Source organism: Empidonax traillii, unplaced genomic scaffold (genome assembly GCF_003031625.1).
Source record: "Empidonax traillii isolate 1590-97213 ecotype Southwest subspecies unplaced genomic scaffold, ASM303162v1 scaffold1117:size266551, whole genome shotgun sequence".
Taxonomy (NCBI): Eukaryota; Metazoa; Chordata; class Aves; order Passeriformes; family Tyrannidae; genus Empidonax; species Empidonax traillii.
In genome coordinates, this window is record NW_020956310.1 from 216,861 (window position 1) to 240,905 (window position 24,045).

At 56.1% G+C, this 24,045-nt stretch overlaps 4 protein-coding genes and 1 long non-coding RNA gene across 5 annotated transcripts; 4 read left to right on the forward strand and 1 right to left on the reverse strand.

Moving 5' to 3' along the window:
- Positions 1 to 392: 392 nt before the first annotated feature.
- CDA (cytidine deaminase) lies at positions 393 to 3,001 on the reverse strand. The gene is made up of 4 exons (XM_027905075.1): positions 2,783 to 3,001; positions 2,264 to 2,375; positions 1,950 to 2,004; positions 393 to 1,229 (listed from the first exon to the last, which is right to left on the reverse strand). The coding sequence occupies exons 1-4, from the start codon at positions 2,955 to 2,957 to the stop codon at positions 1,116 to 1,118; spliced, it is 456 nt and encodes a 151-aa protein (XP_027760876.1). The 5' UTR covers positions 2,958 to 3,001; the 3' UTR covers positions 393 to 1,115.
- On the forward strand, positions 2,430 to 16,013 carry LOC114068728. The gene is made up of 3 exons (XR_003573654.1): positions 2,430 to 2,456; positions 6,999 to 7,002; positions 15,473 to 16,013. It is a non-coding gene; the product is annotated as an uncharacterized LOC114068728 (long non-coding RNA).
- FAM43B (family with sequence similarity 43 member B) lies at positions 5,553 to 6,822 on the forward strand. Its single transcript, XM_027905064.1, has one exon. It carries the CDS (start codon positions 5,618 to 5,620, stop codon positions 6,506 to 6,508), a length of 891 nt encoding a protein of 296 aa, XP_027760865.1. The 5' UTR covers positions 5,553 to 5,617; the 3' UTR covers positions 6,509 to 6,822.
- MUL1 (mitochondrial E3 ubiquitin protein ligase 1) lies at positions 8,073 to 11,108 on the forward strand. Its single transcript, XM_027905063.1, has 4 exons — positions 8,073 to 8,229; positions 8,329 to 8,416; positions 8,925 to 9,045; positions 9,767 to 11,108. Exons 1-4 carry the CDS (start codon positions 8,110 to 8,112, stop codon positions 10,485 to 10,487), a joined length of 1,050 nt encoding a protein of 349 aa, XP_027760864.1. The 5' UTR covers positions 8,073 to 8,109; the 3' UTR covers positions 10,488 to 11,108.
- Positions 13,232 to 15,361, forward strand: CAMK2N1 (calcium/calmodulin dependent protein kinase II inhibitor 1). The gene is made up of 2 exons (XM_027905076.1): positions 13,232 to 13,552; positions 14,564 to 15,361. Exons 1-2 carry the CDS (start codon positions 13,393 to 13,395, stop codon positions 14,632 to 14,634), a joined length of 231 nt encoding a protein of 76 aa, XP_027760877.1. The 5' UTR covers positions 13,232 to 13,392; the 3' UTR covers positions 14,635 to 15,361.
- Positions 16,014 to 24,045: the final 8,032 nt, after the last annotated feature.

The following is a 24,045-nucleotide window of genomic DNA, read 5'->3' on the forward strand; positions in this document are numbered from 1 at the left end:
ATGGGCATGGACACCTTCCACCAGCCCAGGTTGCTCCAGGCCCCGTCCAACCTGGCCTTGGACACTTCCAGGGATCCAGGAGCAGCCACAGCTTCTCTGGGCAACCTGTGCCAGGGCCTCCCCACCCTCACTATAAAAAGCTTCTTCCTCACATCTAAATCAACCTTCTTTTAATTTAAAACCACTATCCCTCAAAAGGACCTGCTAAAATCTCTGCCCTCGTCTTTATTATATTTTTATTATAAGTCCCCTTTAAGGCACATGAAGAGGCTCTAAGGTTGAACCTCATGATGTTCCCATGTCACATCCACCACCCCCTGATCCTGCCTGGCAGCAGGACAGCCCAGGGACCCCATTCCCTGTGTTTCATCACTTGCTACAACTGCAGGAGATAAACCAGAACGGCCTTTATTTGACTTGGGCATGGGCTGAAACGCCCAACCCAGCGTTGGTTGGGAAATATCACACATTCATTTGTCATTGTGCGTAATTAAATCAATAGTACAATCAGCAAATGGCACCACTCTGGAGGCACAAAACCCTGCAGAAGCAATCAAAAATTCCTCATTCTCTTCTCCCCCCATAAATGGAATAAAAGCAAGGAAAACAAGCTGGAGAGAAACGAGCAAAGGACATGCTCAGTGCAATAACCATCCCATTCCAGCAATCCACCCAATCTGGACTGGCTCATTAATTACTGCTGGGGCTGATGGACCTTTTCCTTTTGGCTTTCACGTCTCTTCAGAGCTGGAGAGTCCAGAATTTTCCCAAACAATGATTTTGCATTGTTTAGGAGTTGTTTCTGTATCAACAAGCCCGAACTTGAGCCATGCATCAAACTCGACTCCTTCCTTGCCTATAGGGATATCTGGACGTTTTTCTTACTAATAACAGGGAACTTCTATGATTTGATTTTGTTGTTTCCTCAGGGAGAGGTGGAGCCGGTGTCTGAAAATCAGCGCTGAATCAGGAGGTGAGAGGAACAGGTAACTCAACACTAGAAATGCATTTCCCCATTGTGTCGTCCCCCAAAAGCTGCTTACACGCCGAGGAAATTGGGGAAAACCATCCTCCTCTGCTGCCCCAGGGGCAAAGGCTGGTGGTGGCCACGCTGCTCACACCTTCTTCAGGTCCTCAGGGCCAAAGGAGAGCGGTAGCAGCTCCTCCAGCCTCTTGACAATGTAGGAGCCATCTGCTTTGGTCAGGTAGACATCCCAGTCCGTGCCAAACTGGAGGAGAAGAGCAGGGAGAAGAGCCTGATGAGGGAGAAGAAGGAGAACGGAGAAGAACCTGCACTTCTCTCCAAAATTACTCCTATAATCCTTTTTTTCTACTTTCAGAGGAAGCATCACCATCTATTGCACGGATTTGAGATTGGCTTATTGTCATCACCCCCCCCCCCCCCCGAGGATATTTTGGGCTCAGATCTTGTGTTTTTACCCCCCAGGGTGAGCCCCGGGGCTTCCAAACTTCCTGAATCCCTCCCTCGAGCCGAGCCCCACAACCCATTAAATATTAACCACCCAAAACCGGGCTGTGGGTGCTGGGGTGCCTGTGGGGAGGAGGGAGGTGAGAGAGGGATGGGATCTGCGAGAAGCTCAGCTTTTCCCAGGAAAACCCCTGTTTTCTGGCTTGCCAGAAGTGGAGCAATGACTCCAGGGCCTGGAGGAACAAAACCCCCCAGGGAGGGCGAGCTAATGGATTCCCACCAAGCACCCACTCACATGGAACAGGGAGGAATATCCCTTTCCCAGTGGATGATGCAATTTGAGGAGCCAGCCCTGGGGCTGGGGATAGGGGGTTGCACCCCACTTGGCACCTCTGGGTGTTTTAGGGGGAGATGCCTGGGGTCAGGGGATGATGTCTGGGGTCAGGGGATCATGTCTGGGGTCAGGGGATCATGTCTGGGGTCAGGGGGTGAGACACGAAGCCCCCACAGGAGCCATCACCTCTCTCATCACTTGTCTGCAGGCGCCACAGGGTGTGATGAAGTCCCCCATGTCACTGCCAAAGGAGAAGGGCACAGAGCTCAGTCCTGAGGTCAGAGGAAGGGGGAACACCTGCAGAAGACCTTCATGTACCAATTAATACGGAGCCACAGCAGATTCCCCCCTAATTTCTCAAAAAAAAAAACCCAAACAAAAACTTTCTCCCCCAAACCCTGGGGCTGCTGCAGCAGAATCTGCCTGTGGGGTGCACTGGAGGATTTCCTGCTGTCCCCCCATCCCATCCTTCCCTGTTCCAGCTCTTGCAGCACCCTTACCTGGCGATGGCCATGGCCTTGAAGCTGGTGTGCCCCTCGGAGATGGCTTTTTGGATGGCAGCTCGCTCAGCGCACATCCCCAGGCTGTAGCAGGCGTTTTCCACGTTGCACCCTGTGGGGAAAACCCCCCAGCCACCCCACACCCCAACGGGAAAGATTTTCTTAATTGTGGTTTGTGGAGTTTTTTCTGGGGGTTTTTTGGTGGTTTTTTTTTTTTTTTTTTTTTTTTTTTTTTTTTTTTTTTTTTTTTTTTTTTTTTTTTTTTTTTTTTTTTTTAAGGGGAATTTGCAAAGAAAAGCCTTTTTCCCTGCTTCCCTTATTTTATTTCCTGTACTCTCCCATCCGCCGAGATCTTTGGCTCGCTCCGTCCGGGCTGCCGGGGCTGCCAAAGAGGCAGCGGAGGGGAAGGACACACAACACCAACACTCCGGGGTGACCCCGCTACACCCCCGCGCACTCCCACAGGGTCGCTGGGGGCTCCCCAGAATTCCAGAGCGGGGTCTCGGGGCCTCGACTTACCGGAGAAGATCTCCCCACCAGCCGTGAGCAGCGCGGCTCCCACCGGGAAGCGGCTGTAGGGGCAGTAGGCGCAGTTTTTGGCCTCCCGGCTGCGGCGCAGCAGGAGTTGCAGATGGTCCCCCTGGGGCTGGCCCGAGGGCACGGCCGGGGCTGGGCTCTGCCCGCCACCCTCCATGCCTGCACCCGCCTGCCCTGCCCGCTGACGCCGCGGTTAAATATTTCCTCGCCTGGAAAAATAGGCTGGCCGGGACTCCGGGATAACGCCCCGGCGCGCAGCCGAACCCCAGGAAGCATCCCTAGGGACAGCCCTGGCTCCCAAAGCATCACGCTCGGCATCCTCTCCCTGCCTGCTGCCTCATTTTTTTTCCAGTTTATCCTGGGTTTTGTTCTCTACTTCCTCCTTTCCTCTGTCCCGGCATTTTTCCGCTGCTGTCTCTCAGGTTTTTTTTTTTTTTTCCTTCCCAGTTCAAAACTGGTTCTGTGTCTCCAGATCACTGAGATCAAAAGAAATAAATTAGTCTGATTGAAAACATTAAAAATAATATCTATATGTATCACATTTTCCCTTTTAACTACAGGCAGCAGGGAAATCTGGGTGAAGACACGAGTGGTAAAAGCCCTTTTTGGGATGCCCTCATGCTGGAGCCCAAATTTGGATCTGCTGGAGCTTCCATGGGAATCACCTCCGGCAGGGTAAAAGGGCTCCTGGGTGATCAGCAAATTGCTTTTTAATTAAAGATTTCTCTATTTTCCCCCTGGCCCGAGGAGCTTCCTGCCCCACTTTCTATCTGCAAGGACGGGTGTCACAGCCCCCAGGGATGTATCACTGGGATTTTTGTCCGGTTTGCTGGATTTGGGGAGGATTTTGATCTCACCAGCAAATCTTGGTCCTGGGTCACTGCTGAGAAGCGGCATCCAAATTGGCAGCGGCTTCTGCTGGCATAGAAACTCTGGGAGCTGAGAAGGGAGCATGGGGCAGTGAGACCACCACAGGCACCCCAAGAAACCAAAGCTGGGATCCGTATTATCCAGAAAATGACCAGGAAACCCACTTTCCTTGCACTGTGTGGGTGCTTGTTCGCTCTGGAACCTAACAATGACAGCCGGGTGCTTGCAAGGGCAGTCAGTCGAGGCAACAGGCAGTGAGAGGAGGGATTGACAGCCCTGAATCCTTTTTTTTTTTCAGCTTTCAAAGTGCAAATCCAGGTTGTTTTCCCCTATAAAATGAGCCAGAGATTCTTCTATGCCCCCACTCCAATCCCCATTACCCCAAAAACTGGGAGGAAAAAGGAAAACCAGTCCCAGAGCAGCTGAGGGGAGACACTGTGGGAGCAGATCAGAGCAGGGGGACCCCTCACTAAATGATGTGGGTTGTAAAAATAAAGGAGCTTTCAGGAAGGGTTTAAACCTGCCCTGTCAATATGAACACTGAGCAACTAAAGAGTCCTTACCTCTGCCAGGGAGGGTGACAGCAGAAGTAACGAGGGACAGAGGCTGGTATGGATGGAAACCTTGCTCATTTGCACTATTTCCCTACCTGACACCTCCCCAAAACCATCCTTGCACCAGGATCAAACCACACACACCTCATGTTTGCAGCAGAAAAGCCGAAAAACAGACAAATTCATGCATTTTTTATTATTTTGGCTGCGAAAACCTCCGAGGCTGTCGAGGCCGCGGCAGTGAGAGGAGCGGGGTTGGTGCTGTCTGCCTGTGAAGCAGCTATTTTAAGGTTGTGTTTGCTTCACTCAAACCGTAGAAAATCTGGGAAGCTGCTGGGAAATGGCTTCCTGCTCCCTGCAGCACCCTGCTCGGGTTTACCTCCCCACATTGGCTAAAAGTGGGGGTATGCAGTGTGATTTCTCCTCCTTTCTCCTCCCTGTTTTTCCATCCTAAAGCAGCTGGAGCATCCCCAACCTGGGGGGGTGGGGGTCTCCCTGCTGCATCTACAAGAAGCCCCAGATGGGAAAAAAAAAAAAAAAAAAAAAGGTGGAAATCAGGGTTTGAGCCAAAGCAGCTGAAGACTCTGGTGCAGGGCTGAAATCTCACAGTGCTCCCCAAAAATCTCCCTCAGGCTGCACCCTGGGGAAATAACATTTCACATTCCCTGGAGAGAAGTTGTCCTGGGGCCTTGGCCAGGGATGAAAGCAACAGGTTAAAAGCCAGATCAGCCCAAAAGGAAGAGGAGCAGCAAGGAGGTCTGGCTGGCTCGGGAAAACCAGGTAAAAAGCAGGGGGGGACAAGGGGGTTGGAGGTAAAAAATGCCAGCAAATCTGCAGAATCCTGGAGGGCAAAAAGTCCATTTTATCATGCCAGAGTCAGAAACCATCATCTGACCCTCCCGAAAATCATCCTCCCCGGGATTAGAAAATAGGGAATTTCGGCGTTCGGGAGGGTCTGGCTGCTTGCACGAGGACAGGGTGTTGTTTTACCCCCACCCCTGTATCCCCGCCGGAGCAGGGAGCGAGCGCGCATCCGAGGAGCCGGTGGGGGACGTTCACCGGCGGCTCCCCGCGTGCTCGGGGAGGTGGAGCAGCCCACGGAGAGCCGCGTCCCCGCAGCCGCCGCCGCTCCCGCAGCAGCATCAGGCGCAGGCGGCAGCCGGAGCGCGGCGGCTCCTCGGCCGAGCATCCATCCCCGCATCCTCCCTGGACCGCACGCCATCGGGGGGCACGGCAAGCTGCATTCCGGGGTAGGGGCTTCAGCCTCTGGGCGGGGGGTGTGCGTGGGGACACCCCTCATCCAGATTTTGAGGGGTTGGGGGTGGCGGGGTGGGGGGAGGAGAGGGCTGTTTCTGCTCCGGGATTAGCCGAGCCGTGAGAGGCCGGAGCGGAGATGCTGCCGTGGCGCCGGAGCAAGTTCGTGCTGGTGGAAAATGAACGTAAGTGCAAAGGCAAGAGCCTGGGGCCGGGGCTGAGCTACGCGGCGCTGCTGGCCGGGTTCCTGCGCTCCTGCCCGGACCTGCTGCCCGAGTGCCCCTTGGAGCGGCTGGGCAGCGTCTTCCGCGGGAAGCGCCAGAAAGTGGAGCTCAACAAGGAGGACCCCACGTACACGGTGCGATACCTGGGCAACGCCGTGACCCTGCACGCCAAGGGCGAGGGCTGCACCGAGGAGGCGGTGGGCAAGATCTGGGCCAAGAGCGAGGCGGGCGCCGGCGGGGCCAAGATGAAGCTGACGCTGGGGCCGCAGGGCATCCGGATGACCCCCAGCGAGAAGGGGGCGCGGCGGCCGGGCCACGCGTACCTGCTGCACCGCATCACCTACTGCGCCGCCGACCGCCGGCACCCCAAGGTGTTCGCCTGGGTGTACCGGCACCAGGTGAAGAACAAGGCCGTGGTGCTGCGCTGCCACGCCGTGCTGGTCTCCAAGGCCGACAAGGCCCGCGCCATGGCCCTGCTGCTCTACCAGACCTCGGCCTCGGCCTTCAACGAGTTCAAGCGGCTCAAGAGGCAGAGCGACTGCCGCCACGTGCAGCAGCAGCTCCTGGGCGACGCCATCGTGCCCTTGGTGCCCCTGCGGCGGCTGCTCAACGCCAAGTGCCCCTACCGCCCGCCCGCCGAGAGGGCCCGCTGCGCCCCGCGCCTCAGCTCCATCCTGGAGGAGGACGAGGACGAGGCCTTCGGCCCCAGCGCGGCTCTGGGGGACCCCGGCAGAGCCGCCGTGCTGCGGCTGGCCAGCGACATGAGGGGCTGCAGCCTGCGCGGCCCCCGGCACCCGCTGTGCTGAGATCCCCCCCACTCAGGGGTCGGGCGCCATCCCCGCGCCCCCCAACCGGTGTTGGGACGCTCCTCGGGGGGTGAACCCGGACAAGACGGCGGCTCCCCGTACGAGGAAGACTCGCTGTGGGTTTGCAACCCCCTCAGCCCCGCACATGAACCTGTGCTCTCGTGCCTCCTCCTCTGCAGCGGCCATAATAATAACAATTATTATTATTATTATAATAAAATTAATGTGTGTTTTCTGCGGTGTGACGGCGCCTGTGTCTCGCCCGGACGCTGGAGAATGGCAGAGGGAGAGTTAAGCTCGGCACTGAGGCGATTTTGGGGGGGTTTATACCGAATTTACCCCTCCAAAAAGGAAGCCAAGGAGGGGCTTTCCGCACCCTCCCTGCGGCACAGAGGGCTGGGGAGAGCTGCTCTGTGTAACCATGGCAACTCGAGTTTTTAAATATAGAGCTGGGGGGGCGGCTGTGCCGCCTGCGTCAGGGAAATGAGAGGGGGGTTTAGCCCCTTGGACACCCACTGGAGAGCAGGTCCTTGGCTGCAGCACCCCTGTGCCCACCCCACAATCAGCACCGAGGCTCTGAAGACCAACCGTTCACCAGAAATTACTATTTTTTTTTCTTTTTCTTTCCCTTTCGCTGCTCTCTCAGAATAAGCAATGGCAAAGAAATAGGTGGGGTGGGGAAGGGTCTTGTCTGCCCCTGTCCCTGCCACCCTGACGTGGGGCCCTGCATGGGGTGGGGGAGAAGGACCCTGCAAAATGAGGCTGGGGGTGTGTCCTGAGGCTGAGCCCTCACACTGGGGGAGTCCACGAGGTGCTGGTGCCCCACAGCCCAGTGATGGGGTGTAACCCCCTTCAAGGTGCTATAGGGCTGGAATTTGGGGGCATACCCCCCTCCCAGCCCAGGGGGGACACCCTTCGGTCTGACCCACCCCAAGTTTTGTAGAGGGGTGAGATTTGGTCTGCCCATCACCACCCAAGCACTGTCAGGGGGTACTGGGGACGGTCCCCCCAGCATCCTGGGGGTGTCATGATTTGGGGCCAGCTACCAGGATCCTAAGGGATGACTGGCATTTGGGCTAATCCCCCCCTTAGGACTGTGGGGCTGGGGGTTGATGTCCCCCCAAGACCCCCGGGGTGGGATGGGGAAGCACTGCGGATTCTCCCCTCAGCACCCTGGGGGTGTCAGGATTTGGGTCCAGCTATCAAGGTCCTAAATGACGGCTGACATTTGGAATAATCCCTTTTCGGGATGTTGTGGGCTGGAGCTTGATGTGCCCCCCCCCCAATAAAAACCCTGGGGTGGGGGGTGGGACATATACCGACCCCTCAAAGCCTTAATCCTCAAGGGGTTTAGCCCCCTAAAGCCGCATGGGGCCAGGACCTGACCCGCCTCCCCCACATATACCCTGTGTGTGTGTGTGTGTGTGGGTGTATTTTGTGCTCCCCTGTCCCCCCAAAAAAGCTTTGGGGGCTCCCCGCGCCCCCCGCCCGCCCTTGGCGGACCGCTCGTCTCTATGGCGGCGCCTCCACTGCCAGAGCGCCGCTCGTGACGTCATCACCGCGCGCCGGCGGTTGCCGTGGTAACGCGGGGCCCGGCGGCCATGGAGGGCAGCGGGCGGCCCTCGGCCGCGCAGGCCGCGCTGCTGGCCGCCAGTACCGCCATCACCGCCCTGTTCTACTCCGTGTACCGGCAGAAGGCCCGCGTGGCCCGCGGGCTCGAGGTGGGTGCGAGGAGTGCGGCGGGGGAGCGCACGGGCCCGGCCCGTAGGCCGCGGCCTGGTCGCACCGGCTGAGCCGCGGCCTCTGTTTGCTCCCCACAGGGCGCCAGGAGGGTCCAGCTGGACGAAGATCTGCGGTCGGTGCTGCTGGAGGCTCCCGGGCGCTGCGTGCCCTATGCGGTCATAGAAGGTACGGGCAGGGCCCGAAGCGAGGCCCCAAATAAGGGGTGGGGGCAATATCCTCTCATCCCTTTGCGGATTTCATCTCCAACCCCTCGTTCTATGCCCATCAGTTCATTTTTCCCCCGACAAACAGCCACTGACACCTGTCAGGCAAAACACAGATGGCCCTCTGCCCTCCTAACAATCATGGAATAGTTTGGGCTGGAAGGAACCTTAAAGCTCATCCAGTTCCACCCCCCTGCCATGGGCAGAGACACCTTCCACTAGCCCAGGTTGCTCCAACCTGGCCTTGGACACTCCCAGGGATGGGGCAGCCACAGCTTCTCTGGGCAGCCTGTACCAGGGCCTGCCCACCCTCACAGGGAAGGATTCCTTCCCACTATCCTATCTAACCCTGCCCTCTGGCAGTGGGAAGCCGTTCCCTGTGTCTTGTTTCTCCAGGCCCTTCTCCAAAGTCCCTCTTTTTTTGTTTGTTTTAACAATCTTCTCACCTGCCCCTGGGATTTCCCTTCCAGGTGTGGTGAGGTCGGTGAAGGAGACCCTGAGCAGCCAGTTCGTGGAGAACTGCAAGGGGGTGGTTCAGAGGCTGACACTGCAGGAGCACAAGATGGTCTGGAACAGAACCACCCACCTCTGGTACGTGTCTGGTGCCCACAAAACATTCTCCTCCCAGCCCACCCTCTGGGGGTCTGACACCCTGAAATGGCCTCAGGTGTGGCCAGAGTGACCAGGTGCCCTCAGAGCTGGACCCCACAGTGGCCCCCAGAGTGACAGCTGCCAAAACAAGGCACGTTTGGCTAATTTTTAGGGCTTTTAGAGCTCATGGGAGAGTCTTAGGAGAAGAGCATATTGAGTAACCCAACGTGGGCAGAGCGTCGATCAGTCCCATCTTGTTATGGAGGATGGTATTTCCCAAAAAAAACCCCCACTTTCAGAACAGGAATCAGTTGGTTTTAGGTGAACCTGCACCCAGGGGACCTGAGGAGGGTCCAGAGCAGCCTGGCCCACCAGAGCTGCTGAAGCAAGAGCTCGGTGACGCTCTTTGATGAGCCACTCGATAACACCTGTCAAACTGGGGCGTGTGACAGGTGGTGCCTCCCCCTCCCAGGGCAGTTTGTGACAGCTGGGAATGCCACAGGGAGGGGATTAGGTGGGACACAGCCCTCCCCCAGTGGTGGTGGGAGCCCACACTACCTGTGGGAGCTCTGTGAGGGCAGACAGGCCTTGTGCACACCTGGGCAGTGCCACGAGAGGGGAAAGGTGCCCCAATCAGATAAACTCAGTGCCCCAAAAAAAACCCAGTCATCCCTTGGGTGAGGGGAAGCAGGTTCACTTTCCCCCCCCTTTCTTCCCCAAGGAACGACTACGAGAAGATCATCCACCAGAGAACCAACACCACGCCCTTCGAGCTGGTGCCCGCCGAGGGTGGCGCCGGCGTGGCCGTGCGGGTGGTGAAGCCCCTGGAGGCGGCCGAGCTCAGCCTGGAGACGGTGTATGAGAAATTCCACCCCTCTGTGCAGTCCTTCACCGACGTCATCGGCCACTACATCAGCGGGGAGCGCCCCAAGGGCATCCAGGAGACGGAGCAGATGCTGAAGGTGGGCACAGCGCTGACCGGCGTGGGAGAGCTGGTGCTGGACAACGCCACCATCAAGCTGCAGCCCCCCAAGCAGGGCATGCCCTACTACCTGAGCGCCGTGGATTTCGAGTCCCTGCTGCAGAAACAGGAGTCCAGCGCCCGCTTCTGGAAGGTCCTGACCGTGGTTTTTGGCGTCGCCACCTGCGCCGTCCTCTTCTTCCTCCTGCGCAAGCAGTACCGGCACCACCGGGAGAGGCGGCAGCTCAGGCAGATGCAGGAGGAATTCCGGCAGGCCCAGGAGCGCCTGATGAACGCCGAGGGCGGGGACACCCTCAAAAACGCCTGCGTGGTCTGCCTGAGCAGCACCAAATCCTGCGTCTTCCTGGAGTGCGGCCACGTCTGCTCCTGCCACGAGTGCTACCAGGCTCTCCCCGAGCCCAAGAAGTGCCCCATCTGCAGGCAGGGCATTGCCAGGGTGGTGCCTTTGTACAACAGTTAATCCGTTTGTGGTTCTTGGGAGGGAGGGGGGGGAAGTTTCTCGGCACTCAGAGCTGTCTCTCTCGCAAAGGGGTTCTTGTCGCCTCGCTGCTTTGGGCGGTGGATTTCGGGGAAGGGGAGGGAGCTTGAGGGAGCGGGTGCTTTGACAGAGCTGGGTCTGAAAAGGTGCTTGTGCAGCTGATCACACGTGCATCATGTTGCGCTCTGGAGGCTTTTCGGGAGAGGTGGCTCCTTGCAAAGGGTGAGGTGCTCAGGGGGAGACGCAGCTTGAAGCTCTTCTGTTAAAAGATTTGGACTCTCAGGGTTTGTGTCGTGGTTGCTGAGCCTGTGGTCTCTTGCCTGGCTGATAAAAACGTGGGGAAAACAAAAATAAGATGGTTTAAGGGTTCTCAGAGGCTGCAGAATCCCTGTGGTGCTGCCACACGGCTCCAGTGGAGCAGGGGGGGGGCTGTTGGAGAACTCATGTGGGGGGTGTGTGAATTCTGTGATCCCCCTCCAAAAAAAGGGTTTGTGACACCAGGACATGAGGATGGAGAGGTGAGAACACCGTGGCTGATGGCTGTGCTTGGCTTGAGCTGGGATAGAAAACAGGATGAAAAGCAATAAAATAGGATGGAAAGTGTGTTTGTGTCAGATCATTCCCCGGGGGTGACGGGAGTTGTGCCATGATGGAGGTTGGGTGAGGGGGTGGGAGCCTGTCCCCCCACACTGGACGTGGCAGTCACTGCTGCCTCCTCGTGTCACAGGCAGTACCAAGCCCCCAAACTAACACAGAAAAGGAAAATTCCCTTCCCTTACACCCACGTTTTTCCATAAATGCTGTACGGTCCCTGCACCCAAGAGGGTTAATGCACCCAAAGCAATTAACATTTGCTGAGGAGGGCAATTAGAGAAACACTCCTGGGTGTGGGGGAGCCTCCAGTAGGAACAGTCACAAACCCCAGGACTGAAGCAGCCCCTGGGATTTGGGGGGAAACCCCCTCAGCTCCATCTGATGCCTGAGGGCAGGCAAAGCTGTTCACATCCCCCTAGGACGCTTAAAAAGAAATAGTTTCCCATCAAGTGGCAGGGAAAGCCTAATTTAACACAGAATCAGGTTGTTTCCTTGTTAAACATTAACCAGACCAGCCGGGCAGTGTCCGAAGGCCGTTCTGCCTCTGTGGCACAACCTGCTGCCTGGAGTTTGAGGAAAAGTGGGTCCCTGGTTGTCCCAGTGCCGGGAAGGGCCACAACCCACCGGCTGTAGATGGCAGTGGCTGCCCGCCACGGTGAGGCAGCCTGTGAAACACAGAGTCCCAGAGGGAAAAGCCAAGATCCAGCTCAAAAATCCACACACGAGCCCAGAATACAGAACCCCTCTTGCTGGAATAGGCGTCCCCTCCTCTCCAGGGGACTGACCACCCCAAAACCCCTCACAGGGGGCAGCAGGGAGGTCTCACACCCCCCCCTCAGTCACAGCCTTGAGCCTCAACGTTTTGCCTGTGAAACGGAGCCATCAGGCAAAGCCTAAAAATACGCTTTGGGGGGGCTGTGCTTCCCCGTTACCTTTCGCCTCCTGTTTCCAAGCTTTCCCTGTGATATCTCGGGCGTAGCCGCAACCTTATGTAAGGAGCTGACAGCTCGGGGGCGGGCGGGGGTGCACGGCAGAGGGGCTCCAGGAGCTCAGGATTTCAGCAAATGAGGGGTTTGGAGATTGGGAGCAGCACCCCAGTCCTGGCACCGCTAGGCACCCCATCCTTCCCATGCCCTGCTCCTGCTCAGCCCCGAAACGAGCCAGGCTCCCAGTTCCAGAGAAATCCTGTAACCCAGCCTTGAACAGTTTTTTTTTGCTGCTGTTCCCACTGTCCCCCAACTTGGCTTTGCAGAGATGCCGAAAACCCCTCACACAGCCATGGTCTTTCCCAAAATGGGAGCCCCAACCTTCCCGTTACTCACTTTGCTAGGCAGTAACCTCGATGACCCACACTGCTGCGGCAACACTGCATGAAAAACCCCTTGGAAAGCCCACAGAGACCCAAAAGGCCCTTAGGAAATGCTTGTGCAGGGACACATCCTTGGGACCCACAGCCAAGTGCACCCAGACTCTCCCCGTGCTGCAGCACCACACAAAGTGCCAGAGGCCCTGAGATGGCTCATTTCTACTGGGCTCTGCAGGACATTCGTGGGGCTGAGCCCAGAATCCCTGAGGACACGTGCTGGGCTGCCTGGGGATGCTGTGGTTACCTGGGATTTAAACCTGTCACCTGGGTTACCAGGGATGCCAAGGGGCAGCTCCGGGCCTCCTCAGTCAGCTGAGGGACAGTTCTGAGGTCCCCGGGCACGTTGTGGGGCACCTCTGGGCTCCCCAAAAGTGCTGTTGGGACAGCCCAGGCTCTCCGGGTGGTTTTTGTAGGGCAGCTCCGAGCTCCCCAGGGGTGTCTATTAGGCAGCTCTGAGTTTTCCAAGGATGCTGCGGGACACCCCGGGGGATGCTCCGGGGCAGCTCCGGCCTCCTTGAGAGAGGGGAGTGCCTTTTAGGCAGCTCTGGGGTCTCCCGGGATGCTGCGGGACACCCCGGGGAGGCTGCGGGGCAGGCGGCGGGGCAGCCCCGGGGATCCCCCGAGGGGGGGGGGAGGGGGAGGTGCGGGCTCCATCCCGCCGAGGCGGTGCCGCCGCCGTCGCTGTTGCCGGGGGGGCCGAGCCGGTCCCGCCCCCGCCCCGCCCGGTCCCGCCTCCCGCTCCTCTATCGCCGCCGCCGCCGGAGCCGCCGCCGCAGCCGCGGAGCCGCGAAGCAGCGCCGGCCGGGCCGGGATGTGACGGGGCGGCCGCCCCGCGCCCGCTGCGCCGCTGCCCCGGGCCCGCGGGCCCCGCGCCCCGGGAGGCTGTCGGGGGGCGGCGGCGGCGGCGGGTCCCCCCCCGCCGCCCCCATGTCGGAGGGGCCGCCCTACGGCGAGGGGCAGCTGGCGGGGGACGCGGCCGTGGGGCAGCTGCCCTTCCCCGTTCGCCTCCGCGGCGGCGACGGGCTCTTGGCCGGCGGGCAGGGCAAGCGGCCGCCCAAGCTGGGGCAGATCGGCCGCAGCAAGAGAGGTGGGTGACCGGAGGGGAGCGCGGATCTATCCAGGATGCGGGGCACGGCCACCAGGGATGGGGCGGGATGCAGCGGGTACCCCGGCGGGGTGTTGGGCGGCGCGTCCCGAGGACATTTCCCTAAGGATGCAGGACACCCAGGGACAGGGTGTGATGCGCTGGGAGCCCTGAGGGATGTCGGACATCGTGTCCCAGGGACCTTCCCCAGGGATGCAGGGCAGCGGGGATCAGCCCCAGCGGTGGGGCATGATGCACTGGGCTCTCTCTGAGGGATGTCGGGCATCGTGTACCAGGCATATTCCCTGGGGATGGGGCATCGGGAATCTTAGCGGGATGCAGGGAACATCCCCTGGGGACAGGACATGGTGCACTGGATACCCTGTGGGATGTCAGGCATCGTGTCCTAGGGACCTTCCCCAGGGATGCAGGGCAGCAGGGGCTTGCCCCAGGGATGGGGTATGATGCACTGGGCTCCCTGAGGGATGCTGGGCATCGTATCCCCCAGATCTTCCCCAGAGATGGGGCATTAAGCACCTTTCTGGGATGCAGGGCAGTAGGAAGCACCCCCTGGGGCAGGGCATGAAGCGCCAGGCTCCCTGCGGGACTGTCAGGCATCACGTCCCAAGGACTGTCACCAGGGCGTTGGGTAGCGGGGACATTCCTTGGGGACAGGACATTGTGCCCTGGGCACTTCACCGGGGTGCGGGGCAGCAGGGACCTTCCCCAGGGACATGGCACCATTCCCTGGGGACCATTCCCAGGCCACAGAGGTGAGGGGGGACCTTCCCTGGGGACAAGGCACCACGCTCCAAGCCCTTCAGCAGGGCTTCCTGAGGGGCAGGTCTCCAGGTCCCGTGTCAGGTACCCTCCCTGGGGTGTCAGGCACCGTGTGGCTTTGCCACCAGCCCCACTAGGGATGCGGGACCCCCCAGAAACCTACCCCACGGTGACCTTGGGCGAGGGGAACCACGGCGGCAGAACCTTCCTCACGCTCCTCTTTCTGCTTTCTAGTGGTGATTGAAGACGATAGAATTGACGATGTGCTGCAAAACCTCTCCGAAAAGGCCCCTCCCGGCGTTTAAAGCCTCCCTGGGGACGCTGGGCTGAAGCCCGGGGCGAGGGGGGGGGGATCGAGGGGGCCGGTTTACAATGGCAAAAAATACTCCTACCCCCCCCCCCAGCACCGCAGCGACCACCCGAGCGAGCACCGGGAGCGCCGTCCTCGCCCTCCTGCAGTCCCACAGCATCACCACGGCACGTCCTGCCCTCCGGAGGCGCCTGGAGGGGAGGGCAGAGAGCGAGGCAGACCCCAGAAATGAATGAAAAAATAATAAATTAAGAAAAATATATATATATATGAAATTGGGAAAATAACCACCTGCTCCAACCGGCCCCCCACCCCACCCCGAGGGATGAACGGAGGTGTCACACCACGGTCTGAATTACTCGGGATTGCTTTTCTCGGGCTGATGAACCTTGTGCCGTGCGAAATTTGGAGGGGGGGGGGGGGATAAGAGGAAAAGGGGCAGCAAAAAACGGGGCGGGGAGGGAGCAGCCCCCGAGGTCTCCCCCCCTGGCCAGGGCTGTTCCCAGCGGGCACCTTGTTTACATTATTTAATCTTGCAAAAATGAATCCGTGCACTTGGATGTACCACGCTATCCCCTTCCGTATGATTTCTTTTTTCTTTTTTTTTTTGGGTTGTTTTTTTTTTTTTTTATGTTGATGTCTTTGGATGTTGGGAAATTATATAAAATAGATATATATATATATATTTAATTTTAGTCACGTTTTAAGGTTCTCGAGGGGGGAAAACCAAAACTTTTATAAAGGAAAGGCCTGGAGGAAGAATTGCTGGTTTATTTTTTAAAGCTTGTACTTCTTGGTTGCTGTGAGCAGAGGGACAGATTTTATATGTACAGGGGGGTGGGGGGGACGCTCGGCTTTTCTAACTACATGCAGTCTGTAGTGTGGGTGATCTTGGTTTCTTTTTTTTTTTTTCTTATATTGTGGCAGTTTCCTCTCTTTAATAGACTCTATTAAAAATATATATATATATAAAAAAATATTTAATGTAATCACAAGAGTGCCAAACACTTGGAGATGCTGGAGGGCAGCGGTTCCCTCCCCGAGACGAGCAGCACTCGGGGCTTTCTGCTCTTTCTAGGGCTCGGTCGATCTCTCGTGGGGTTTTCTCTGACTTCTCTTTTCTAATCTTTCTTTTTAACTATTTTGCATGATGTGCATAAAAAAAAAAAAGAAAAAAAAAAAGAAAAAAAGGGGAAAAAAAAAAAAGCGCCTCTGGCGCCTGAGCTTGGTTCTTGTTTCTGTTTGCGATTGACTGACAGACCTCAAGGCAGGTTTTTCTTTCCTCCTTTTCTTAAATATTGTGTATGTTGCACTTTTATCCACTACACAGGGCTATTTCTGCAATGTCCAAATAAAAAGGAAAATGAAACAAAATGGAAAAAAAAAATAATAATAATTTATAAGTGCGGATCTGCCGTGTCGTCCCGCGTGCCGCCAGGGCCCAGTGAGTGTCCCTCCCTGTGCTCCCAAATAATCCCCAAAAAACTTAAGGAAAACCTTGCCACTCTCCAGCACAGCCCCCTGTTCATGCTGAACAATTAATTTTGACTAATATTTATTATGGGATTTTTTTTTTATTTGATGGGAAAACTCTCCAGGGGGGCAAACTGAACGGGAAAATTCAACGTGAGGTCCTGGAAGCAGCTGTTGGGGATGGTGGGAAAAAAGGTGCCTTTCCCCTTCACCGCTGGGAAAACCTGTGGAAAATGGGGATTTTTCATCCCAACGTTGCCTCACTCCCTCCCAAAACCCAAATCCTGGTGTTAAAAAATGCTGTTACCCCTCCTGCCAGAGCACCAAAGGCGGGAGCCAAGCTTTGTGCCGGGGGAATAAAATACAGTGAGGGGTGGGAAACAGGTCTGGGGAGGGGATTTTACTGCAAAAAAAACCCCATATATTGCAATAAAAGCAGGAGGCTGCTGAACTGGGATTTGTACAGGATGACCGGGGGTGCAGATGGATTAATTTTGGGTGGTACAGAGAGCCAGTACCCCATTTTTGGGGTGTCAAGGCTGCACAGAACTCCCCTCCCCAACGCCTATCCTATTTATTGCTCCATTTTTAACCCACACAGTCTCTCCCACAGCCAGGATGGGACAAGGAGCTTTGCTAAATTGCTCCCTTGAAAAATCCCCAGTTATTTTCATTTTTCCCTAGCAGGTCCAGCTCCGAGGTCAGGGCCACATGGCTTGCATTCTCATGAACACAGTTTTGGCCCCAGGATTTTCTATTCTGGGGGATCCTTTGCACCTGAAAAGCACAAGATGGGCCTCTGAGAGGGACTTTTTTCACCCCAAAACTAATGTTTTTTGCCCCAACCAGCATCTGGGGGTGAACTCAGAGCTCTGGGGAGAGCAAACCCAGGCTCAGAGGAGCAGAACATCCCAGATCTGCCAAGGAGACAGCGCTGGGGAGCTCTTTAGACACATAACCAAGGGCTGGACGCAGCACTTAATTAACCAAGCTTACCAAAAAGGCCCCTTCTTTTTTACCATGAAAACCCAATCTATGGGTCAGCCAGACCCATTTTCCCACTTTCTCCCACGCATCACAAAAAACCTCCAGGCACCCAAACCGCCCTGAAACCCAAACGAACCCACGGGTGCTCCAGGGATGGGGTCCCTGCACAGCCCGGGAGCCCCCAAAAACCCGGGAGAAGCCGGGAATGAACCGGAGAAGCCGGAGGGGGAAGGGAGGCTGAAAGGAGAGGAGATTCTGCTAAATTATAAACCGCCCTTTTTTTATGCATCTTTCATGCACGGCACATAAATAATGGAGCAGGAGAGCCCGGCGTGCCGAGCTCGCTTACGGGAGGATGCGGGATGTGGAGGGGCGAGGACAGAGGGATGCAGGATGGATGGTGGGGAAAGACGTGCCCAAGAGCCCCGGCCGGGCACCCCGCAGCCATGCGTGGCCGGGAGATGATATTCTGAAGGAGGATTTAAGGATTAAACTGGCCGCGGGGCAGGAGTTTATTGCATACATTATTTAACAGATGGCCCAACGCAGGCGGCCGGCTGCCTACGGTCTCCCCGGTGACCTTGGCTGGGAGATGCCGGGGCTGGGAAGGGAGCCTGGTGCCGTCACCCTGCTCAGGTTACAGGGATCAGAGGGAAGGAAAAAAAAAAAAAAAAAAAAGGTACAAAACCCGGGAGTCAGCACCCAGCAGCTCCAGCGCCAAATCCCCATGGAAACCGCAAAAAGCCCCACCCAACCCTGGCCCATATGGGCTGCTCGTTTTGGCAGGGGTGGGGAAAAAAAAATGAGGAAAAAAAACCAAAATATATGGAAAAAGCCATTTGCGGGTTTGTTTGCCGGAGGGAACTTGGCACCTTTGGAAGAGCAGGGTGCCGGAGGGACAAGCGAGGCGCCAAGGTCCCAGCGGCACCCGGAGCACTTGCAAAATCCCTCTCCCGTGCCCAAACACATGCTTTAATCCCATTTTCCGGGGGACTTTGGCACTGGGGGAAGGTCCTGAAACAGTTGCTCCCCCAGCAAAACCAACCCTGACCCCTTTATCCCCAGAACCAGGGGGTATTTTTATCCATCTCTAAAGCCACTCAGTTTTCCACGGGCTTTAAGGCATCAGCTCTTGGAAGCCCCCTGGAATGACACCAGTCCCCATTTTGGGGCTGGATCAGTGTCCCCACCACTGATTACCCACATCAGCAGAGCAGTTGGCGAATCCCACAGAAAAATGCCCCAAAATCGAGGGCAGTGGGTTGCAGTCAGGGCAAAGCGGAGCAGGGGACGGGGAGTGGGTGAGTCCCCCAAAGCTCTTCCCAAAAGGACGCCGATGTAGCAACTGCCCAAAATAAATATTCTCTTTTTCTTCCCCTCCTCCATCAAAACTAGGGCATGTTAAACTAGGCCAGCACTCCTAAAGTAATTTATTTATCATGGCGGGGGGGAGCAAGGAGGGACGGCGTGGGCTGCAGAGAGGGGATGCTCCACTCTGCCCCCAAATACTGTGGTTTGGGGGAATAAAACAGGTCAGTTTTTCCCTTTTTTTCTTGCTGAAAGACCACAATTGCTCGGAAGGAGGCAGCTGAAGTGACCTTTGGTGGAGAAGACACAAAAATGATCATTCTAATGGCATCAAACCCTTTTTGATCCATTCGCTCCACTGTTTTCACTGCGTGGGGTTTGTGGTTTTTATTGTGGCATTAAACGGAAAATATGCCTTAGAAAAATAAAAAATGGGTAAAGACATGAAGGAGATTTTGCCCTGCTTAGAAACTATAATTTTTTTCCCCCTTTTTTTTTTGCCACAGGAATGAGAAAAACCCAGTTGGTATCCAAAATCTCTTTGCCCATCCCTGCCTGGGAGGGGGGCTGGACAAGAGGGGTTTGGCCAGCCCCCCTCCTGCTGGGTGCTCCTCCACCAGCTCTGGATTTGGAGCCTTTTTGGGGGGCTTAATTTCCCTGTATCTTTGGATTTCCCCTTGGAAAGAGGGGGTTTTAATGGTGTGGACCTCAAGTGTTGCTGGTTTGGGGGTTTTTGGGGTCTGCAGGTCCCCCATCCCTGGGCTCTTTGTCCCACAGCCACTAGAGGCCACTGGGGCTCTGTGATCCCGCCTGATTTATTCATGCAGGACATCTGGACACACATCAGCACCCAAAAATCTAAAACCAGGGGGAAATTATATACATGAGGTACAGAGGCAGCAAAATTGTGGCAAAACAGGGCGGAGAAGGGCTGTTCACAAGCTCTGTTGGTGTCTCCCCACCCTGAGACCCCACAGGGGACAGGGAAAGTGCTTTTATCTCCCCAAATCCAGTCAAACCTTTCAGCTGCCCAGGCCTGTGCTGAGCACTAGCAGGATTCCTGGAAGCCCTCCTCAATCTAAACACTTCCAGAGGACAGGGAGCTGCCCCACGTGCAGCAATCCCTCCTGGCCCAGCATTTAGAAGAGCTGGGCTCACCAGGAATTTTATGGAGGGGTCAAGAAGACACTCCCAGGATGGGGCACTCCCCACCTTGGGAATATCCTGCCAGAAAATCCCTAAATCCCTCCTGCTGCTGCCTGGGGGAGCCTGGAATTTGGAGCCGCCTGTCTCCCCAGGCTCCTGATTTTCATTTTGCCTGGGGTTCAAATTTTCTAGGATATTCTAAACAGCCGTTCCCACTAAAGTGGGAAACATCAGACATCTTCATTTATCCACCGCTCCAGGTGTCAAACTGTTGCACGACAATAACAAGTGGGAGACACCTCACCCAAAAAACGAGCGAAAATTCCACTCGGAGCCAAATGCAGCAGCAGCTGCTCAAATAAAAAACAAACCTGAGGCAGCAGCAGGCTCTGCAGCCCTGCCAAAGCCTTCCCAGATAAATAGTCTGTGGCTGGGGGTGGGGGGGGTGGAGGGAAGGGGGGGATATGATATTTTTTGGGAGGTTGGGATGCCTGTGCAGCCTCACATCTGGGTGTTTGCAGACCCTCAGTGGGCAGGTGAGAACGGCCACTGCCTTCTCGGGGTTGCCCCAGTTCCCAGCCTCACTGGCTTCGGAAGAAGCTTCCCTGCCAGTGATTTTTCCAAGACAATTCCTCCCCTGGGTTCCCGCGGGATGTGCCTGTGAGAGCAATTGCCCTGTTAAATCCCTGCTAGTGAAGCAATGCCAGGAATATGAGGGAAACCAGAGGAACTTGGGCTCCTCTCCGCGCTGCAACATCACAATTATTAATATATCGAATGTATATAATGTATTGCAATATTATATAATGGATAATATTACATAATATATAAAAATAATACATTATGTAATGTATAATATTATCTAATATATATCTAAAATAATACCTCTCTATAAAAACTGTTGGCAGAGACCCTTTACTTTGCAGATATCCCTTTTCCCATGGGAAAGAGGGAGCAGGGTGGGATACCCCCATGGAAAAAAGGGGAGCAAAGGAACGTCCAGGAGCAACCCCCCTGGGGTCCCTGGAGCACAGCTTGAAGCATCAGCCCCTTCCCGGGGTGGGAGAATAAAAGAAAAGAAAGGAAAACAACCAAACCACAAAAATACCCCCCCCAACCAGGGCCATGTGATCCAACACTCCGAAATACCCGGTGGTGAGTCACAGGTGCAGGGATGGGGCTGATCCAGCTCTGACTCAGCCCGGGCAGCCGGTGCAGGCTGTTGTGTCCCCCCCTTCCCCAGCTCCCTGTTTCCCATTTTTGCTCCAAACCTGCACAAATATAAATAAACACTCCGTGACTCAGAGGCACGTGGAGGGGCTCAGCCCCTTCCAGCCACCCGAATTCCTGACGGTGCCACAGCGACAGGGCTGGGCACACCTGAATCCCACGAAAACCAGGCCTGGGAGCCTTTGAAGTATTTAAAATGTTATTTAAAATACGTATTTTTGGAGGGGGAAACACACACACACACACACACACACGGGAGGTTCTCGTTGATGCCACTGCAAGGAAGCACTTGGGATTTTCCAACTAGCTCTAATTAATTAGTATTTTCTCAGCTTAGTATCGTTTTCAACATGAAGCACCAACTAATTCCCATTGGTCACAGGCAAGGGGGAAGCCCATGCAGAGCAGAGACCCTGCCCAGGATGTGGTGAAGCTTTGGGACATCCACACTGGGAGGGGTGGTGGGTGCTGGTGGAACTGGGATGAGGCTCAGCTCCCAGCTGGGTGCGATCCAGTCCCAGCCATTCCCAAGCCACAGCATCCTACAACATCCCCAGTGGGATGGAAAACACCACGAGGCAGCGCTGATTTGGAAGGAGGAAGCTTTCAAAAACTGCACTTGGGTTATTCCCACTGTAGCTGAACAAATACATGGGGGAAATGCCTCATCCCCGTGTTTAACCCCCACAGGGTTTAACCTCCTGGTGGGGTTGATCCCCGGCCTCATCCCAGGTTAATGCACCGTTCCCATGCTGCAGGGTGAGGAAAGGGAAAAGGCAGGATCAGGATGACACCCGGCAGCATCCTCAGCATCCTCAACCAGTTTCCATAGCAACAGGTTCGGCCCCAGATCGGCGGCGGGTGCTGGGAAGCAGGGACGAGGAGGGGGGTCAGAGGGGCCCCAAGAGGAGCAAAAGGAAAGGGTTTCATACGGAAAATCACTTTGCACCTCAGTGCTCCAGGAGCAAGGGGAGGCTGAGGCCGAGATCTCAGAGCCGTGACCCAAAGCAAACCTCCCAGGACAGCCCTGTCAGAGCGCTTGGGAAGCTGCCCCCCCCATCCCATCGCCCCTGTCCAGCACAGATCCCCATCAGTCCGTTCCAGGTGTATCAGCATTCCCAGTTTAATTCACAGCCCAGCTGGGAAGCCTGGAGCTCTGTTACAACCTTTCCTGTCTCTAGCCGGGAGCAAACAGCCGGGAGACCCCAGGGCACTCATCCTACAGCCCTGAACGCCAGGAAAACACACATCCAGGGAATGATCCGGAGGCAGCCGCCCACCCCCGCGGCCGTGCAGCCGGCTGCGGCACTGTTACACAAGGCTCCCGGCGCTTGCATAAGCAGCAGCAGCGAGCACAGCCCCAAGGAAAGAGGAAAAACGAGCGGGAACCGCGGCCCCGAAGCCGTGCTGTGGGATGGGATCCCTGGCCAGAGCCCGTATCCTGCAGGGGAATCCCATGGGATCCACAGCAGGGACGATGTGCAGCCAGAGCCATCCCTACAAGAGGTGATGCAGCATGACTGACCCCATCCCTTCACCATCTTTGCTGGAGAGACCCAATATAGCAGGAATTCAATCCCTCACAGCTGGAGAAAAGCTGCCAGAATGCCCAGAGCCAGCGAGCAGCCTGCACATCAACCCTATGGCATCCAACACACTGGCCTGCCTCCACTTCCAGACCTGGAACTGGGGGTATCCGAGGGGGAAGACCATTTTCTAAAGCCTTTTGACCAAGCAGGTGTTGGGGAAGCACCTTGCAGGGCTGGGGCAGGTTGGGAGCAGCATCACCCACTCCTGTGGGTGAGCACCAGCCTTCAGCTCCCAGCCCTCATCCCAGATGGATAAGCACTGCCTTTAAACCAGCACCACATCAGCACCTAGAGGAGCATTTGGCCAACCCCCTGGTAATTTTGCACGGGGCAGCTCACCCTTTTTATGCCCAAAGACACATTGTTTCTGCTCCTCGTGGAGCTTTGGCACCAGCTCATCACAAGCACACGGCAAGAGAGGGTTGCGTGGACCTGCAACCCGAACCAGAGCACCTCTCCCAGGGGATTTACACCCTCTCCAGGATTCCTTTACAGGATTTCCAGGGGCTGTGCCCTGCTGCACTGGGGCTGATGCGTGTTTTGACCCCAACACCTTCCCATCCCACAAACCCACGTACTCCTGCTACCCACACCCCTCGCATTCCTGCCTCATGCACAGAAAGGGTTAACGACAAAAAGGCAAGAAAATCCCCTAATTTAATGACCAGGGAGGCTCACAGACCTCTAGCTTAGCGTTTTAAACATCTGCAATACGTGATTGAAGAGATTTAATGGCGTTGGCAATTAGAGGGTCCCCAAAAGGTTGTGCGTGGAGGGGAAAAGCGCTCATAGGACTCTTGTGCATCCCAGCCCAGCACACACTTCCCGTGGCAGAGGTGACTTTACAGGTGGCACAGAAGACAGAAAACCAGGACAGGTCATGCACAGGATGGGTGATTCTCCTGATTTAAATGCAATCCCTAAAACCAATGTTGCAAAGCCACAGGTACCCCCAGGGCTCAAAGCAAACATTCACCAGCAACCCCTGGGCAGTGATTGCAGCTCCCTACAGAGCAGGGGACAAATTTCCATCTTCCTTCCTTACATGGGGAATGGCACTACAGGGGCACCAGCCACCCCAAAAAGCAGAACACTGGGACAACCAGCTCACTGGCAGGGTCAGACACCCCAAGCAAACACCTATCCCTCCTTGGAGATCCCCTAAACCTCAGACTTGGGTCTTTTATTGCCTTCAGGACAAACAAAGCACAAAAAGCTCAGTGCAGCTGCGCTGGGAGTGAGCACAGAGAGGGAAAACAACCCAAAAGAACCCGAACCTCAGGTCCTTGAAGAGCTCCCGGCTCCATAGTGAGCATGTGACCCTCGGATTGCCCCTAAAAGACATTATTGAGGTGCTGCCCGACTGAACTGTGTGTGTGAGACCCCTCAAAGCCCCCCCAGAGTCTGTGTTTCGCTGGGGTGCAGCAGAGCTGTGGGAGGTGGCGAGGGCGACGTGTGAAACCGCAGGGGGACCAGCAGCTATTTCTGCTCCGTGTCAGCACCCACTGACAGCACCCTGAGAACACAGCAAAGCTCCAGGCATCTTTTTTTCCGTGTGAAATCCACCTGTATACCTGTCTGTGTTTCTACCTCGTCCCCACAGGACTGAAAGGTGTGGAGCCTGTTGGTTTTTGGGTGCAAAGCTGGGGAGTTTGGGGTCGAAGTGAGCTGCT

What these genes read in the sequence shown, in the direction of transcription:
- FAM43B (XM_027905064.1), top strand. Translation starts at nt 5,618, where the DNA reads ATGCTGCCGTGGCGCCGGAGCAAGTTCGTGCTGGTGGAAAATGAACGT.
- CDA (XM_027905075.1), bottom strand. Translation starts at nt 2,957, where the DNA reads ATGGAGGGTGGCGGGCAGAGCCCAGCCCCGGCCGTGCCCTCGGGCCAG. An exon ending in TGGTGGGGAGATCTTCTCCG is followed by an intron (nt 2,376 to 2,782) that starts GTAAGTCGAGGC and finishes TTTTCCCCACAG; the next exon opens with GGTGCAACGTGGAAAACGCC. An exon ending in GCAGACAAGTGATGAGAGAG is followed by an intron (nt 1,230 to 1,949) that starts GTGATGGCTCCT and finishes CTTCTCCTCCAG; the next exon opens with TTTGGCACGGACTGGGATGT.
- CAMK2N1 (XM_027905076.1), top strand. Translation starts at nt 13,393, where the DNA reads ATGTCGGAGGGGCCGCCCTACGGCGAGGGGCAGCTGGCGGGGGACGCG. An exon ending in GATCGGCCGCAGCAAGAGAG is followed by an intron (nt 13,553 to 14,563) that starts GTGGGTGACCGG and finishes TCTGCTTTCTAG; the next exon opens with TGGTGATTGAAGACGATAGA.
- MUL1 (XM_027905063.1), top strand. Translation starts at nt 8,110, where the DNA reads ATGGAGGGCAGCGGGCGGCCCTCGGCCGCGCAGGCCGCGCTGCTGGCC. An exon ending in GCCCTATGCGGTCATAGAAG is followed by an intron (nt 8,417 to 8,924) that starts GTACGGGCAGGG and finishes TTTCCCTTCCAG; the next exon opens with GTGTGGTGAGGTCGGTGAAG. An exon ending in AACAGAACCACCCACCTCTG is followed by an intron (nt 9,046 to 9,766) that starts GTACGTGTCTGG and finishes TTCTTCCCCAAG; the next exon opens with GAACGACTACGAGAAGATCA.